This window comes from Cuculus canorus, chromosome 9, assembly GCF_017976375.1.
Source record: "Cuculus canorus isolate bCucCan1 chromosome 9, bCucCan1.pri, whole genome shotgun sequence".
In the NCBI taxonomy this organism is placed as follows: Eukaryota; Metazoa; Chordata; class Aves; order Cuculiformes; family Cuculidae; genus Cuculus; species Cuculus canorus.
This window is the reverse complement of record NC_071409.1, coordinates 13607066-13623939: the sequence shown is the minus strand read 5'-3', so window position 1 is coordinate 13623939 and position 16874 is coordinate 13607066. Positions and strand designations below refer to the sequence as shown.

Below are 16874 nucleotides of genomic sequence, written 5' to 3'. Positions count from 1 at the left end.
TTGCCCTTTCAACAGGTTTCTTTATTCTGTTTCCGGGCAGGGCACTGAGCAGTGCCCTGCTTCAACATCCTGCTTAAACACAATGGAGCTGCGACTGCTGTGTGCACTGGCAACGGGGAGGGAATATGCACTTGGAGCAGGTAGGGTCAGTACTGCCCTTTCCTACCTCCACACTTGTGAAGTAGCCTTGTGTTGACATCTCTGCCACCTCCACCATCCCTCTAGGAGCCTGGGGAGGTTTGTTCTCCTTAGTTAACTTACACCAAAGGCTTTGTGCATCACCCTGTACATCATTTCTCCTACAAAAGCCTTTTCCTTTGCATTTCATCTCCTCTTCCAAGCATTTCTAAGAAGGGCAGTTCAGAGCCAGTGGGGCTGTTCTGAAAATGATGGAGTGGCCTCTGTCAGCTGGGGCTTTGGTCGTACATGGACCACCACGTTAACAGTGCAGCTCCATCACTGTTTTCAGTGTGGTGGGGCCCGTGTCTGTCTCTACCGGTTTTGCTTAATGTGGTTAAGGGAGGATGCCTCAGGACGGGAAGAGTCAAAAAAACCCCCCACAAAGATCTCAAATGAAGAAAAGGCCATGGCTTCTACTGGGGGTTGTTTTCATGTTTACTGTTAGGATAGGGAATGCCTGCCTGACTCCTTTGGTTCTGATCACTATTTTGTTTCCCTTTTGCTGAAGGATTAAAGAAGCAGTAGCCTCTGGATATCGGCATCCAGAGGCATCAGTCCCCTGCTTCCACTCTGGCCATCAGGGGTTGCTTGGATATGGTGTTAAAAACCTCAAAGAGAAAAACGCTGCTACAAAGACTGCAAGAACTTGCTGTTTCAGCTGATGAACTCCTTGCATCTAGATGAGCAAATTGTACCAGGTAAAATAAGATTTCAGTTTCTGCTATCAGGTAGGCTTGAAATATGTTTGCTATGTTTGCTAATGGTTGTGTTTGCTCTCTGCTGTGATTTGGTGCTGGAGTAAGAACTTCTGCATTGCTTGCGTTTATAGCAAAAGTTTTAGTATTAAGGAATCCCAAGCTGGCGCTCTCCCTTTTGCCCTCCACCCATACCCTTTGGAATTTTCTTTGAATAGTGGGATGCTTCATATGCAGGCATGAAGTTTTCAGGGCGGGGATCCGTTGTGAACTTCCAGCTGTGTTTTGCAAGCCTGGGTGGACCTCTGAAGATGTGCTGTTGGTTCTAAGTGTGCTGAAGCTAGCAGTCCCCTGGAATGAAACTTACCCAAACACACCAAAACCTGGCAAACGTCCGAGTAAAGATTGCCTTGCTCATCACATTCTTCTTGTCCTGTACGGCTTAGCAGAAACCCCTTCCTTTCTGACAGCAAAGCAGCTGCCTGCACTGTGGTGAGAGGATTGCAGGACCTGGACTCCCATTCTATCTCTTTGCAAGTTGTTTCTCAGTGGGAAAACAACACGGGCATTCCCAGCCCTAGCACCAAGCAGGAGCTTGGGATGTTTGGCCCTCTGATTTGCTGAGGTTTAAAATGTATAACTTACCTTCACACAGCAGTAGATGTGAGAAGCTAGGCCAGGCCAGTGCTTTAGCCCTGCAAAGTGCTCCTGAATGGTCTGCTCCATGGGGCGGCAGCGCACAGCCACTACCCAGACGTGAAGCGTGGCCACCTGGGTACTGGTTGTGCCTGTGCTGAGCTTCTGCCAGGCAGGTTTGGCACAACAGCCTTGCCTGGCTGCCAGGCTCAAGCTGGTGGTTTCTGGGTCCTGAGATATGTTGGCTCTACGTGACCCATGACAGCAGCAAATCATCCTTCTGAGCGTGTAGCGAAGAGTGGAGGCTGGAGTTTTGGAGCATTATTCTCGATATTTGGATACATTGGTCTTGACAGTCAATTAAACTGGAAGAAAGCTAATCTTTATGCTCTGTTCACAAGGACAGGTTGCAGCTTTCTCCTATCTTGCTTCCCTAATGTTAGAGAGCTAAAATTTCACTCAGAAGTATGCGGCAGTAGCTCTTTACTACAGCTCTGCTTTCTTGATCTGAGTCCCACAGACTGATACATTTTCTTTATATGTCCACATATGGCTTTGTTTTGTGTGTGTGTATATATTTCTATTAGTAGGCGCCTTTCATTCAGTAGAGAAGTTAGAGCCCTTCTGCAGCCTCTTCTGTCTGGCTGTGAATGTTGCAGGGCTGCCTGTTGCAGTCTTATCCTGCTGCTGTGTGAGTGCAGCTATGGGTCAAACTGGTCAAAGTCCTTTTTTGGGGTGACAGGGCAGGGGGAATCATCTGGTTCTGTTAAAATTCTTGGACTTCCTTGTAAGCAATTGTACAATGTCACAGGTTTTGTTCTTAGGACACGCCAGCTCTGAGTCCATGAAGTAGGTCAGATGCTTGGGACTGCTGGTGAGTAAAGGAAAGGCTGTGTGGGGGCAGGGCAGGAGATGCAGGATTTTGGGTAGAAGTGGGGGCTGCAGCCCCAGGGAACAGGCAAGCACCGAGGGTTATCTCTGGGAACAGTGTGCAGGGTCTATGTGACTGCAGCATTGAAGCCAAGGGCTGGAGGGTCCCAACCCTGATGCAACATGTTTTTGCCTTTATGGCTGCAGTCACAGCAGTACTGCGCCTCGCTGTGCTCCCAAAGCAATATCAGACACAGGCCCATGGGACACTGGATTTGAACCTCATAGCTCTAAGGTTAAGTGTTTTGTGAGTGTCTCCATGCACCATTCCACTGATTTTCTCACTGCCGTTGTAGTGCAGTGCCCTTTGCTGGCAGTGACAATGTAAGCACAGCAGCCAGTGGCTTTTTTGGCTACGCCACTTCCCCTGATGATGGGGATACATGCTCCAACAGGAGGTGGGTGCCTTCTGACATGCCTAGCAATTACTCACAGGCAGCTGGGCTGATACCAATGATTACAGCATGCAACGGAGATGCTTACACTGTCTCTCCCAACTGCCTGGGGTAGAAGGTTAGGCTCCCTGCATCATCAGTGGCAAGGAAGTCCCTGGGGAGCCATTCAGAGCATATTAGCTTCCCACTCTGAATCATGCCCTTGAAGATGTGGTCTCATTATTGCCTGCATCAAGGCCAAGGGAAGTTTGTTAGTATTAAGCTCTGTCCCTGCGATCAGCTTTGCTGAGTCCCTAAGGCTTGTGGCTGCACTGAGATAGACACTCCTATGGAACAGCCATGTGCAATCCAGCGGCAAAGAACTGACCACAGGGCTCTGTGTGGCAAAGAAACTGGTACAGGTCTGAAGGGGGGGGGGGGGGACGGAAAACCTGAAACAGAATAAATGAGCAGACCTGGGGAAGAGATGATGCTTGCTTTTCCTCTTCTGTTTTAACTGCCAGCACTCTCGAAATGAGTGTCTAGTGGAAGGGAAGGGAAAAGGGAAGAGAGAAGGGAAGAGAGAAGGGAAGGGAAGGGAAGGGAAGGGAAGGGAAGGGAAGGGAAGGGAAGGGAAGGGAAGGGAAGGGAAGGGAAGGGAAGGGAAGGGAAGGGAAGGGAAGGGAAGGGAAGGGAAGGGAAGGGAAGGGAAGGGAAGGGAAGGGAAAAGGGAAGGGAAGGGAAAAGGGAAGGGAAGGGAAAAGGGAAGGGAAGGGAAGAGGGAAGGGAAGGGAAAAGGGAAGGGAAGGGAAAAGGGAAGGGAAGGGAAGGGAAAAGGGAAGGGAAGGGAAGGGAAAAGGAAAGGAAAAGGAAAGGAAAAGTAAAAGGGAACAAATACAATCGGGTATTAAAAAAAAAATTAAAATTTGAGAGAAGGGGCGATGCGGCTGCACTGAGGTCAAGGCGCTCCTAGTCCCTCACCTGCCACTCGCGGCCGTCCTGTCAAGGGCATTTGTAGCGCTGCTCTCCCGGCCGAGGCCGGGGCGCTGCCCGGGGAGCCGCTGCCCTCTAGCGGGCTCGGCAGCGCCAGGCAGGGCGCGGGCCCGGGGGAGGCTCTGGGGTTCCCCCCCACCCCCCGCCGCTGCTGGGCCCGCGTGCCTCGGCACAGGCGTGTGCAGGGCGAATGGCGGCCGGGGGCGGCCTCGGCTCCCCCAGCGGCTCCTGCGCTCACAACGTGGGCATAGGTTTTATAAAGCTGCCTTTTTTCAACACCTTTCCCCTTGGGTCCCACCAGTAACGCTTCTTTACTTTGTATGGGTGGAATAACGAAGTGACCTATTGGCGTTTCAGAGCAACTTCTACTGTAGCTTCCTGTCGGGATTGCTGCCGCTCTCCTGCCCGTTGCTTTGCGCTCAGGGAATCCCCAGTGTTGTGCCCATGCCAACCAACGCCAGCAGAAATGATAAATTCACAAAATGGAGACTAAAAACCGTCACCTTCCAAACCCGGAGAGATGACTGCTCTCACTCCAGGCAGCTCTCGGGTGCAGAAAGCTTGAAGTCGTCGTGCCCTCAGCCGGTGAACCCTTGGCCAAGGATGGCTCCAGAGCAGAAGCTCACCTACCCCAGAAGGCTGCTGGAGGTGCATCGGAGCAAGCAACGCTGCGTCGTTACCCCACACTGCAGCACCCTACAGCCATGACTGGTGTGCAGCGGCACCCCAGGCTCCCAGCGCTACCTATGCCATGCCCAAGGGCATGAGAGGTGCTCCACCTTCCCTCCATGCACACACGCACACACACGCAGAGCCTCGGCTGCGAATGTCTTCCTTGCTGAGTGATACGCATCTCATCTTCCAGCTGAGAACATACCTCCATGTGTTTTGCAGGGAGCGTACGCTGCAGCCAGGAACTCCCACAGCAGCACCTGGGCTGAGCACTGTCGGCCGGCTCCAGGCTCCCACGCCGCGCAGCACCCAGCTCAGCCAGTCTGGGTGGGGAGCCCGGCACCCCGCCAGGCCGACATGCCCGCGGCAGCCAGCACCCCGCTGTGCACCTGCACGGCTCCCCAGGGTGCTGCCTGCGGAGGGGGCCTCTCCCGTGGAGGTCCCTGCTGGTTGTTGGCTCAGAAGCTCTGAGCTGGCTCCAGCTCGGTTCGCTGGTGTGTGCTTTGATAGCTTGCCCTGCTCATTGGGCCCCTATGCGGTTAAGCCCCCGGGGAGGCTAAACGTGAGAGCAGCCCCCAGCAATGGGTAAGCATGCACTGCAAGCTCGGGGCTGTGCCATAGAGGTGGGTTGCAGCTCCAAGGAGAATCTGGGGAGCTGGATAAGGTGGCTCCCACCGTGGCTAGGAGGTGGGGAGGAGTATGCCATGCTGGCAGCCACGGAGCAGTGCTTCTGCAGGATCTGAGCGCTAAGGCCATGCTTTCCCCCCAGAGGCTCTGCTCGGCAGCAAGGTGTCCGCATTGCTTACTCCTACCTTGGTCTTTAGGTCCCAGCCTAGTTTTTCTGGCTGGGGCCACCATATTCTGCAGGCATCTCGGAGGGAAGGGTGCCCAAACTGCTCATTTACACTCAAAATTGTGAGCTGAATGCTCAGCTCTCAGGTGTGGACAAGAGTTTGTTAGGTATTTCTTTTCAGTTTTTCGGCATTCAGTCTCAGTGTTTCCAAGCACTCTCCTCCTTGGCCATCTCCAGTCTTTACCTGCACTTTCCTTTCCCCCCCATCAGCAGCTGAAACATGAAGCTGGCCAGGAGCAAGTCTGAAAGGGGAGATGCTGGTGTAGCCCCTTGATTGCTTGAAAAGGATTTTTCATCTCTGTCCTTGAACAATGAACTCTGGCAAGGTGTTTTCCAGTTTTCTAGGAGAGCCTCTGATTTCCTGCAGTGTTTCCTGAGCTTCCTAAACGGCATCCCAGGGGATCTGCTGATTTCTTCCTGTTTTTTTTTCCCTGACATTGGTTTGCTTTTTTTTGTTGGCTGGGTTTTTTGTTGTTTTTTTTTTGTTGTTGTTGTTCTTCTTGTTGTTTCTCAGTTGTGTTTTGCTTTCCCAAATCCCTTTGTGAGCCTCTGATTAATCCAGCTTCTGATTCCTTGGAAATCGCCTCTGGAGACAAAGCTGAAGGTTTCTACATATGTGATCCATTTGCTTCTTGGCTACGTAGCCCTCAGTGTTGGAATTGGGTAAGAAATGTTACAACAGATCCTAGTAGTCTGTAGCAGGGGTGTTAGGAAACAAAATATTGCTCAGTGTAGTGTGAAAAACTCCTTGATTAATTAAAGGCGTGGGTGGCCACACAATTGTATGAAATTATCCACACACCATGGCGAAATGCAAGATAAATCCATTGATTTCTTATTCCAAGGACACAGTCAAGCTGTCCATGACTTGACTTGGAGAGAAGTGCCAACCCTAGGGTGAGCATGGGTATTTTCATGGAAGTGTTTTTCATAGAAACAAGAGTTAATGGGTCACCTCCAGCACAAGGTGCCTAGAAGGCGCTGCATTGCTGATGTGTATGAAGCCTGACTCCAGAGCAGAGTCCAACGCCCTTCCTCCAGGACAGTATGTGACCACCTGAAGGCTGATGCAGAGCTCCTGCATGCTGAGTGAATACTCAGCCCTGGATGCTGGTGCGTGCGAGCTGGTCCCTTAATTTCTGGCATTTAGGCTCTGGCCCGAGCCCCAGCCCCACAACATCCTATGAAAGTCCTGAGCAGAGCTTCCCATTTTCCGGAGAAGCAGCCTGTGTGGCAGTGACTGCCTGCCTTTGAGGGTCATAGCTGGAGGACTGTTTGCTCTCCCTATAGAAAGGTTTTCTTCCAGCTTTAAGTGTGATGGGTAGCCAGACAGTTACTTCTATTATAGTTTATATTCTAGCCTTTATTGCTGCTTAATTAGTGACCTGAACAGAAGGAAGCCAGCATTTAAGAGCTATCAACAGATGGGATTGTGCTGTGTGTTGAGGGTTAACAGCTCACGATAAAAACATATGCACCAAAACCACACACAAACTCAATTTGCACAACTCTTAACAGCAGTGACTCAGCTTGCCTCAAAGAAAGGATGGCTGAACATGTTCCACCTGGCTCTGAACCTTCTGGCACTTCACCCAAGGGTAAAATATGAGCAAGTAACCATTAAGGGAAGTATGCTACAGTCAGGCCATGGGCAGCAGCTGTCTCAGATTATTTCAGCCTTGCCTTGGAGGTGAGGAAATTGGACGTGACTGAAAGCCCTGCCAGGGATGCCAGCAGTCAGCTGAAGATGGGCGGGCAAGGAGGTGAAGGCAAAAGCACTTCATGTCCCATGCAGGCTGTGACCAGCTGCTGTCTGGAGAGGCCTCAGGAGCAGAGGGAGCTGACTGAAATTCGAGTCTTAATTTTTTTCTGTTGTTTTTGTAGTAGTGTCCCTGTAGCCAAGAAGCAGCACAGAGTTACTACGGCATTTCACAGGAGAAGCAGGCCAGAAGATAGTCTGACTAGGAGGATATGGAGCACAAACTGCAGCACTTGATGTGTTTTAATATCTTCCAGAGGACCAGGCTCCGTTTGCAGCATAGTGATGCTGTGCCCAACGAGCAAGCCAGTTAACCCTTCCTTGCCTGGTTAAGCCAGGGCATCTGGAATACCTCTGAGAATGCCCTCAGCTAGCTGAGACAGCCAAACCTTACCTAGTGAGGCTGCAGAAAAAGGTACCCAAGACAGACATCTATACTAATACAGGTGAATTTCCTGAATCTGATTTTATTTATGACACTTTAGCTTCTTGTGAGCATCCTTATTGCAAGTGAGAGAAGACCAATGCTGACTGGGGTGTCCAGGCATGACAGGGAGGGAGAAGATCTGGGTGATGCTCCCAGAGCTGGCCTGTATTTCCAGACAGCACAGTGCACTTTTTTGCCTCCCAAAGTTAGAACAGGAGGATTCCTTTGGTGCATTTATCCCTGTGTGTGCCTGCAAGGCAGAGCTGCCTTCAGACTACCTTGGTCTGGCAGCATAGCCACTAATGACTTGCAAAGCTGTCTAGGAAGGGGAAAGCAAAGGGTCCTGTTAGGTTTTTCAAAAAAACTCAAAGGTATTTAGAAGTAATCAGCAGCAGCTGTGTCATCCCTTGGGAAGGATGGAAGTGCTTGAAGTAATATGCACTTTGAAGGCAGCAGGGGAGAACACAAGGCAGTATCTGGGGGGGTGTGCAGCACTTGGGTCTCCCCTACACACCAGCACTACATAGTGTCCACAACTGGGGAAAACTGCTGATGAGGAGTCGGCAGCACTTCCACACAGCCCAGAGCATAGGCTACAGCAGGATCTTCTGACCTGGAAATTTTCTTTTGCTTCTCAGCCCATCATGAGAGCAGGAGAGATATTTGTTATCTTTTGTCTGGTGGCGCCAGTGGTTGAGCAAGAAGAGCAGGAGGCTGGCTGTTAGCATCTGCATTCATGCCACCTGGAGCTCCCACCTAATCCCACTGGGTGGAGGACTCACAGGCTTAGTAATGTTCCTTATATGGCATATCTCACCTTTTGCCTTGGTGTAGTTAGTCTGAAAGGGGAGAAGGCATGTAGCATCTTCTGCCTCAAGGTGAACGGCTAAAGATTCATTATGCTCCCAGAGGAAATGTGATTTGTGGATTTGGCTTGATTTTCCCCCAAGTGGTGATGCTAGCAGCCCCAGCCAGCATGATTGGTACCACCAACCAAGGAGTGGGCAGGTGTGCCAGCAGCTGCTGGTCATGCAGACCCTGCAGTCAGGCTGCTTTTGGGGCACTGGCAGAGTGTGGGGTCAGCACCTCATATCGAGGTGCAGATGCTTGCAAAAACAGGGGAGGGACTTGCAAAGGGACCACTGAGTGGGGCAGGGGGCATGCTCATCAGCCAGGCTTTCTCACCCCCAGCAGCACCTGGGTTTGGTGCGAGTACAGAGTTTACTTTCCCTGCAGCCTCACGGGTGGCTCCAGAGAGATGCATGATCTTCAGCAGCCAGGAAAGCATGGTGGCAGCATGGAGGGTGGTGGGCATGAGCTGTCTGTCGGCTCGTGGATGGTAAAGTGGACCTGGCAGTTTGCTGGGTGTGGGAGGACATGGCACATCAGTTGTTTATGGCTGAATTTTTGTTAAATGCATGTGAACATCCTTTTCTTCATAGACATGAGCGAGATGGGAAACCCCTCCTGGGCTGCTTTGGTTGCAGAGATGCTGCAAGGGCCAGGTGAGTCACTTGGGAAAGCACAGGGCACAGCCACGCTCAGGAGGAAGTCCATATATCCCTAAGAGTTGTTGTTGGGGCCATGTTTTGGTGTGGGGATGGTTATTTTGAAAGTGTTTCTTCAGAGCACCTCAGGTTGTTAACCACACACAGCTCAGGGCATTCCCTGGGGACCGCAGTGACAAACCCCTTCCCTGCAGCTGTGTAAAATGAGGCCAAGCAACAAGACCAGGATTTTCAGTGATAACCCCTGGACTGCTGAGTAGCTCATAGCCAATGCCATAGGCTGCCCACATTAAAGGCTTCATTTTCCTTTGACCCATTGTGCAAAGCAAGGAAGGATGGTCTTGTGCTAGAGCTGTTTCCAGTGTGTTTGAGACGGGGTGGGGAGATTAAAAAAATTATGTGTGAGATGGCTGAGGGCTTTCCCCACCCAGCCAGTGAGCCCATCCTGCACCCAGCTTCTCTTCTCAGAGGAGCGGGGCTGTGGCCCTGCCGCTGTAGGCAGGTAACTGTTATGAAGAAGATAGACATGAAAATACTCAGCTCCTTCTGCCTCACCCAGGGCCAGAAGGGTTTTTTGAAAACAAAAATAAAGGGGAAAATTTATTCTCCACCCATCCACCCAATTTGGCCGGCAAATCAAATAAAACAGTCTCAGAGCTGGCACCACCAGAGTGGTGAATGCCAACTCCTAGCTTCTCACGCAAAGTGTTGAAATTAAAGGAGATGAACAAACAACCCCAAGGTGCCTACAGGCAGCAAACTGGTTTTAAGATGCTGGTGGGTTGTTTTTTCCCTGTGCACTTGGTGGGACGAGCCCCCTGTGATCCCCTTAGGACCCGGCATCTGCCCTCGAAGATGATTGGCCATCCATGGTAATGGCACTCCATGAAAAAGTCTTCATGCAGAAATGTACATCACCACAGATGGTTTTCATGGCCAATCTGGTGTTGGGCGATGCAACCAGTGACTAACAATGTGGTGAAGGGGTTATCGGGTCAGAGATCACCTTGTCTGTGCCCAGCCACTGCAGAGAGCCCTGCAGCAATGAGCTTGAAGCCAAGTTGCCCCACAGCACCTGGGCCCCCTGCCCTGGACAGACACACTTGTGTGACCAGTTACTGCAACTAACATGAGGCTGTTAAAATACAGGGCTTTTGTTTCAGTGGTTTTCCAGCCGAGACTTCTCTGCTAGAGCTATGTAGACTCAGAGTTGGCTCTAGGTTTCCCATGAGCAGGCCTTGCATAGGTGCAACAAACATCCTTGCAAAATTAGCCAGGGGTCCATGCATTGCAAAAAAAAGCGATATATGACAAAAGGGATGTTTTTTCCAGTGTTTTTCCCTGTGTGCTGGAGCTGTTTGGCTCACATAAGAGATAGCTCAGGAGCTGCTTATAGTTTCACCCAATCGCAGCAGCAGACTGATGGTGCTGCTACCATCTCTGTTGTTAATCTCATTACAAATAAAGGAGGGGTAGAAGCTAAACTGAGCTCATATTAATTCCCTCTGCCCTGCCCTGATCAGCCTCAGGAAATACCTACTAGAACTGCTCTTCACGTTATCCAAACCACCCCTAGAAATGATCATTAGCTGACTTGCTCCTTTGCCAAGCGTGTCCACTGGCCAGCCTGGTTCCATTTGCCTAGGGGCCCCTTGTATCGCCTGCTCCTGCCACGGCATGCGCTGTGGTCAGCTGCACCCGTACTCCCCTGCCATGGCCTTTCATGCTGCCTGCTGCCTGGACAAAGGCTGACCTTGCTCCTCCTCAGCTCAGTGGCTCTCTGCCTTGCCCTAGAAACAAGGTGAGGGTGGCGAGGCAGCTCGCCAAGTTACCTGTTTTGCTTTCTGAAGTACCTGTAGAGTGCTGGACTTATTTTTGGCAGGGCTGGGTGGTGGCCAAGGGGTTGGGATATGTTGACATTTATGAATTATTTTTTTTTTCCATAACAAAGTTTTGCTAAATGAAAAGGAAACAAACTCAGTGCTAGCATTTACCACATGTTTGAAATAAGATAAAAGTGATTCTGGGCTGGCTGTGGCATTCACTAGACCTATGGAGGCAGCAGTTTGTTGGTGCAGTGCATGCTCTGAGGACAGATGAGTGACCTATGCACACTCTGCAGTGCTGCAGATGGGTATGTGAGGGCCCCGTTGATCTCAGTGGCATCTATTTCACCTGTCTGTGTGGGTCTCCCAGGCCCAAAGTGAAGACAGGGCTGTGCCTGGGTGAACACTGGTGCAGGATCTGACCTCATGCACAGTTACACTCGGTTGGTTCTGGTGCTGCCACTGGCACCAAGGCACCTTATACTCTGGGCCTGGATGTCTGCTGTGGAAATGGGTGGTGGGAGGAGAAGCACAAGAGCGCATGTGCCCATCCACACCTGGAGAACAGCACAATGTTGTGGGACCCAGCAGGGGTCATACCCTGATGCACAGACAAACAGCAATATTTCCTGCAGGGAAAGGTGGCTCTTTTAGTGGGGTGTGGGCATAGGACCAATTGCAGAAACAAAAGACAGGCTTCTTTCCTCTTCCTATATAGTTCTTCCCCAAAGCAGGACTAGCCCATTCTTCTCTCACTGCCAGCACTATGAGAGACAGCTCTCTTGGTTTGGTTTGATTGGGTTTTTTTTCCCCACAGGCTGGGCAAAGGTGTGGACAAGAGGAAACAACCTTTTTTTTTCAATGAGTTTTTGTGGGAAGATGTTGGGCTGTCTGTGAGTGCTCAGGTTGGCTCTGCCCAGGTTTAACCAGGAGAGATGAGAAGTGCCCTAGTGCAAACTCTATCTCCTTCTTCCGCTGACATCCCCTGGCCAAGTCACTGCAGCTCGCAGGCAGCCAGAAGTGACAAACTAATCCAGGCTCTGTTCCCACCCACAACCACAGTGGTTCTGGGGTGGGGAGACCTTTGCACAGGGACTGGCCAGCCCGAGGTGCGACAGCTGACAGGAATGATGCCACCCAAATTGTCCATCACTGAGGCAAAGACCAAGCAGTAGGGTGGGAGATGGGAAGAGGAGCATAGCAGCAGGGTGGGATGGAATGACAGCACAAAACGGTCTTCAGCTGGCTGGCTACTTGCAGGTCTTGTCACTCAATCTCCAGGAATCATCGAAGATGGTATATTTTGGCTGTCAGTCTAGCTCCTGGGAAATAAAGGGGACATACAAAAGGTCCAAATATACCGTATTTTATAAGTTTATCATAGCCCAGGTTGGAATCAATGGGGATGAGTCACCATCCAGTGGAGCTGCTGGGGGCCAACTAGTCCACATGGCCCTAAGCCTCTGCAGCAATATCAGCGAGGCTCAGTTGCTTAAAATTGATGCCTCAAAAGGTCTTGCTGCCTAATGCCTATGGACATGTCTGGGTTCTATTAGACTCTGTAGCCACTGGACATAAAGAGCTCTAAGTTCAACCTTGACTATGTATTGAGAGGGTTGTAAATACTCTCAAGTCTTATTTTCAGGTGAGGTTTCAGGGGTGAGCTTTTGGCCAGAGGGAAACTTTCATCAGCTACTTGCCATATGGCATTTGCAGCCTTAAGAGGCTCAGCCTCAGACTTTCTGCTGACAGACACACACACACACACAGAGAGCCCCTTCAGTTGTTGTTTTAAATACTTTTCAATTCTATGATGTTTCCTTTATGAGTTCTTTCCTTTTTTCTCTTTTGACTGTCATAAATCAATCCTGCTAATTCCACCCTGTGTATATTAGATGGCAGAGTTAACAAGGAACTTGAAGGAATGGTTCAAGTATCTCCATCTCCAAACTGCTCCAATTAGACACCTGGTGGTAGAACCAGGGCATATATAACAAATGGGCAACACATAAGTATGTTGTGGTTCCTAATGATGGCCAGCCCTTGGCTGGAGGAGCTCAGACTGGGAGCCATGAGGCTTGCTCTGAAATGCATATCAGCTTTATTCTCAGTGGTGTGACTTTGGGCACCGTCTCCCTGGGGAGCAGCTTCATGCAGTGGCTTTGGGAAGCAGCATTACCAGACTGGCAGGGCAAGAGGGGTGTAATAAAAATGAGCCAATGTAGCAGGAAGCAAAAATGCTAGTGCATGAAGTTGTTCCTATGCACGAGGCGTATTTGACCAAGGAGTATATACGTTCAGTATTATCATTAACTTTCTTTTTCCATGGATGCAGGTGCCCTGTGGGCGCTCTGGATGTGACCCTGATATCTCTGGCAGATGCCAACCCCTCACATCAAATTTAACAGTTAAAATGCATTTCTTAGAGGCCAAGTTGCCTTTGTGGCAAGCCATACTGCTTGGATACACAGACCCAAATGCCTGCATTGCATATTGGTGCATGTCCCAAAGAGCTCTGTAACTCGCTCCTACAACACTACAGTGTGCTGATAAATTTGGTAACCACCTCTGCTGTTGCAGCAAAAATACAAATCCACTTTTGAGTTAGACTTTGCTAGAGCAGAGAGCTGGAAAAACAAACAAACAGGAAAAGGGCTTTTGACTCACTGCATTCCTGTTTCCTGGCTCCAGCCTGGCATAGGCAGTAGGGAGGTCCCAGCAGCAGAGAAGCACAAGGAGCAGCATGGCCCAGGCAGCCCTGATTCTTTCCACTTCTCAAGGATTTTGGCTTCATGTTGCAGTTGAGTTCTCAAATGCTGCATCCAGCTAAGGCTGTTCTACTTTTCTCCTCCACAGCTGTTGTTTCATGGTCAACCAGAACACCGCTTTGTTTCCCAGCCTGCTGCACGCCCCAGCAGCACATATGGGCTGCAACACCCTCCTTCTGCTCTCAAAATCGTCTGAAGTGTCCCAATGGTACCGAAGTTATTAGGTGGCTGGATGCAGAGCAAAGGATGGACAGACAGGCTAATGTATGCACACAACTTTGCTTAATCCTGTCCACACCAGTGTCTCCAGTGCTTCTCCAGCACCAATCATGTATGTGCATGTGCATTAGGGCCCTGGGGCAGGGAACCTCCAAGGGAGAGGCACCATCAGACAGACTGCATGCCCCAGCGTCCCCTTCTAATATTTGGCTAAAGAAAGACAAAGACAGGTCCAGATGTTGTGTTTAGTTTATTTTCCCCTGGATTTAGACACAGCTCTGGCTAACCACCACAGCAGCAAATAGTGTCCTCCCTCCAGCACATCCCAACAGGAGAACTAGCTGGTAGGACCTCTGCAGCCCCCAGGAGAGCAGAGTCTGCGCTGAGCTGCTTGGAGGGAGCAGCTCTGCAGGATACACTCTGGCAGACATGGTTGTCAGGGGGATGGCAGCACAAACTCATGCTGAAGGTGCAGCATGTAGGAGTCAAGCCTTGGATGCAGTAGCATGGTGCAGATGGGGGACAACACAACTGGTGTTTTAGCTCTCCAGCTGCCCTCCCCTTCTTCCCTCCAGTTTTCCCACTGGCTATTTTAAAAAGGGAGCGGGGTGGGGAGGTGTTAAGCGTTTACACAGGAGACATTTAACCAGGGAAGGGTCGCTGAAAGCAGAGACCTGTGGGCAGTTCTTTGGGGAGACAACACAATGAATCTTTTCAACAGTCTATGAATAAGGGAGATAACCTCCAAGAAACAAGCTACCTTGGTGGCTCAGAAATGCTCAGAGCTTTTTCCCCTGCAGATTCCACAATGGAGGAGCTGCAGCAAATGACGCTTCCATTATTTTCTAGGCAATAATGTTGCCCACTTCACAGTATGGGCAGTTGTTTTTCCAGATGCACTGAGTTCGCCTTTGTCTTGCCCAGAGACAAGAGAAAAGACAATTCCCTGTTGCAGATTTTAAGTCTTGGAAATGCCAAAGCTGGCAGAGGGGAAAAGAAAAGGACTAAGATAGTGTCAGTGCAGCAGGGAGCTGAGTAAAGCTGCTCAGGGATGCCAAGATCCCTATAGTGCTTTCTAAAGAGACAGCAGCCTTAGAGTAAATTCAACAGTAAAGATTGCTACAACCTGCCCTTTAGAAACTGCTTTCTAGCAGCAGCAGAAACTCTTGGGTCAAAATAAAAGCTGTCCCTATGGCTGGGTATGTGAGCAGTTCTGTGACTCCAGTGTTTGTTCTGACTGAGGTAGGGGCTGCTCTGATCCCACACACAGGAGTTAATTTGATGGTGGGAGAGGAATGATTTGCTAGCTTAGCAGCAGTTACTGGCATAGTAAATCTCTGGTAATAAGCAGCATGTGCTTTCATTGCAACACCCTCAGACTGGGTCAGAAATACTCTGAGAAATAGAAGCTACCACACCATGGACATCTGTTTTTCCACTGCCAGAATGGGAGGATGCAGCCAGGATATCCAGAGTGCAAAGCCATGCCATGACCACCCAACACCATGGCACTGGAACATCTCTGAGCCTTTCAGCTAGTTTCCAACATGGCCCTGCAAATGACTTCTAACCCTGACTTTTACCAGCAGCAGCACTGGGCTGGAAGCTCAAAAGATGTGATGTAAAACCAGTAGCTTTCAAGCATCTCAGGCTATTAGCAAGAGCAGGAAATGAACATGAGTGACAGAACCTATTTCACCAGAGTAAGCTGCAAAGTAAACCCCTTCTAGCCTGTGCTCAGCTCATGCCTCTGTGCTCAGAATTAATGCTCAAATGCCAACTTTGCATGAATACAGAGAGATATGCATTTTGCTAGAACCTGGGTTTTACTTTGCTTTTTTTCCCCTAAAAAAGTGTATTTCAAATGATGAAAGGCACCAAAATGGAAATAACTGACTTGTACTCCAGTTTGCTCCGGGGCAGCACTGCCAGGTCTTCAGTCAGAATTTAGCAGGGGCAGGCAGATTGGTCTATTTTCATACCTGAGACGTTTTTCTAGCAGAGGCAGCAGCTATTTCTGGCTGAGGAAGTAAAAAGAAGACTCTCCAAAAGGGTACAGTGGGCCTGAATAAATCCTGAAAAGTGCTAGGGAAGGACAGGGAATCCCAGAGAGATTGCTGTCACAGAGATGAGGGGGTTCCAGCAAGAGCTGTGCTAAACACAAACTCCACAATCATATTAACCTGTTAATTTATACAGCAGCTTTGTACAAAAATAGAAGGGTTCTAATAAGATTAACAATATTAAATAAATATTTAATAGAAAAAGTCTTTGGCCTAGCTCATAGCTCGTCCTTTGGGTTGATGTTCATTTCACTGGGTCCTAGATGTTCCTGGTCCAACATTGCAATCACTTCATCTGCCTGGATTCGCTCCTACAACAGGGAAAAGGAAGAAACAGTAAGAGCAGAGCTTCAGTGCCTGGTCTCAGCTTGTTCAGTGTGGCTCAGCTGGGAGCACCCAGAGCAAGCAGTTCATACAGGCACTAGCAGTGTAGCTGAGAGGATACGGGATAGCCTGGGGATTTGCTGGGCAAAATAAAAACACTTTGTACCTCAGTATCTAATTCTATCCTCTCTCCAGGCTGCAATGAGTGGTGCAGAGATGATGTATTGCTTTTCCCTTATTACACTCCACTGGCCACTACTGCCACAGTGTACCCTCTCCCTGTCCCCCTAGCTTGATTTGTATTTCCAGCTCCCAGGGTAGGGCTGATGTCCCTCCACACATGCACCAAGCATGGAGGAACGTCAGTGCCAAAAAGCAGAGAGACAGTAAAGGGAAAATAAGCTACTCACAAAACCTTACAGACCATCTGCTTCACAAGGCAGAGGCATGAGGGTTTCACTCTCTCCCTGCATTTAGTTTTGCTTGGTCTTTCATCTCCTATTCTTTTAGACCAGAATTGCTATTGAAGGGAGGCAGGGACGGACACAGCAGGCTTTTAAAACGGACTCTGCAGGTTGCCTAGTGAAAGGCACCACAGCCCAGCTCTTCCAAGGCATCTGGGTGCCCAGACCCATGGACTTCAGGCT

The 16874-nt window shown here is 49.9% G+C and overlaps 1 protein-coding gene and 1 long non-coding RNA gene across 6 annotated transcripts in view; one reads left to right on the top strand and one right to left on the bottom strand.

Annotated features, from left to right (window-relative positions):
• Positions 1-7437: 7437 nt before the first annotated feature.
• Positions 7438-13840, top strand: LOC128853025 (uncharacterized). The gene is made up of 3 exons (XR_008451251.1): positions 7438-7538; positions 8962-9024; positions 13710-13840. It is a non-coding gene; the product is annotated as an uncharacterized LOC128853025 (long non-coding RNA).
• A 253-nt stretch (positions 13841-14093) lies between these two features.
• Positions 14094-16874, bottom strand: part of P3H2 (prolyl 3-hydroxylase 2) — a 71344-nt gene continuing 68563 nt past the window's right edge. For 3 of the 5 annotated variants that reach the window (XM_054074456.1, XM_054074459.1, XM_054074457.1), the window contains one exon: positions 14099-16214. In XM_054074456.1, the coding sequence (XP_053930431.1) occupies positions 16122-16214 (93 nt within the window). In that variant the 3' untranslated portion in view covers positions 14099-16121. Of the gene's footprint in view, positions 16215-16874 lie in introns of all 5 variants that reach the window. The other 2 variants (XR_008451250.1, XM_054074454.1) reach the window with 2 other exon arrangements.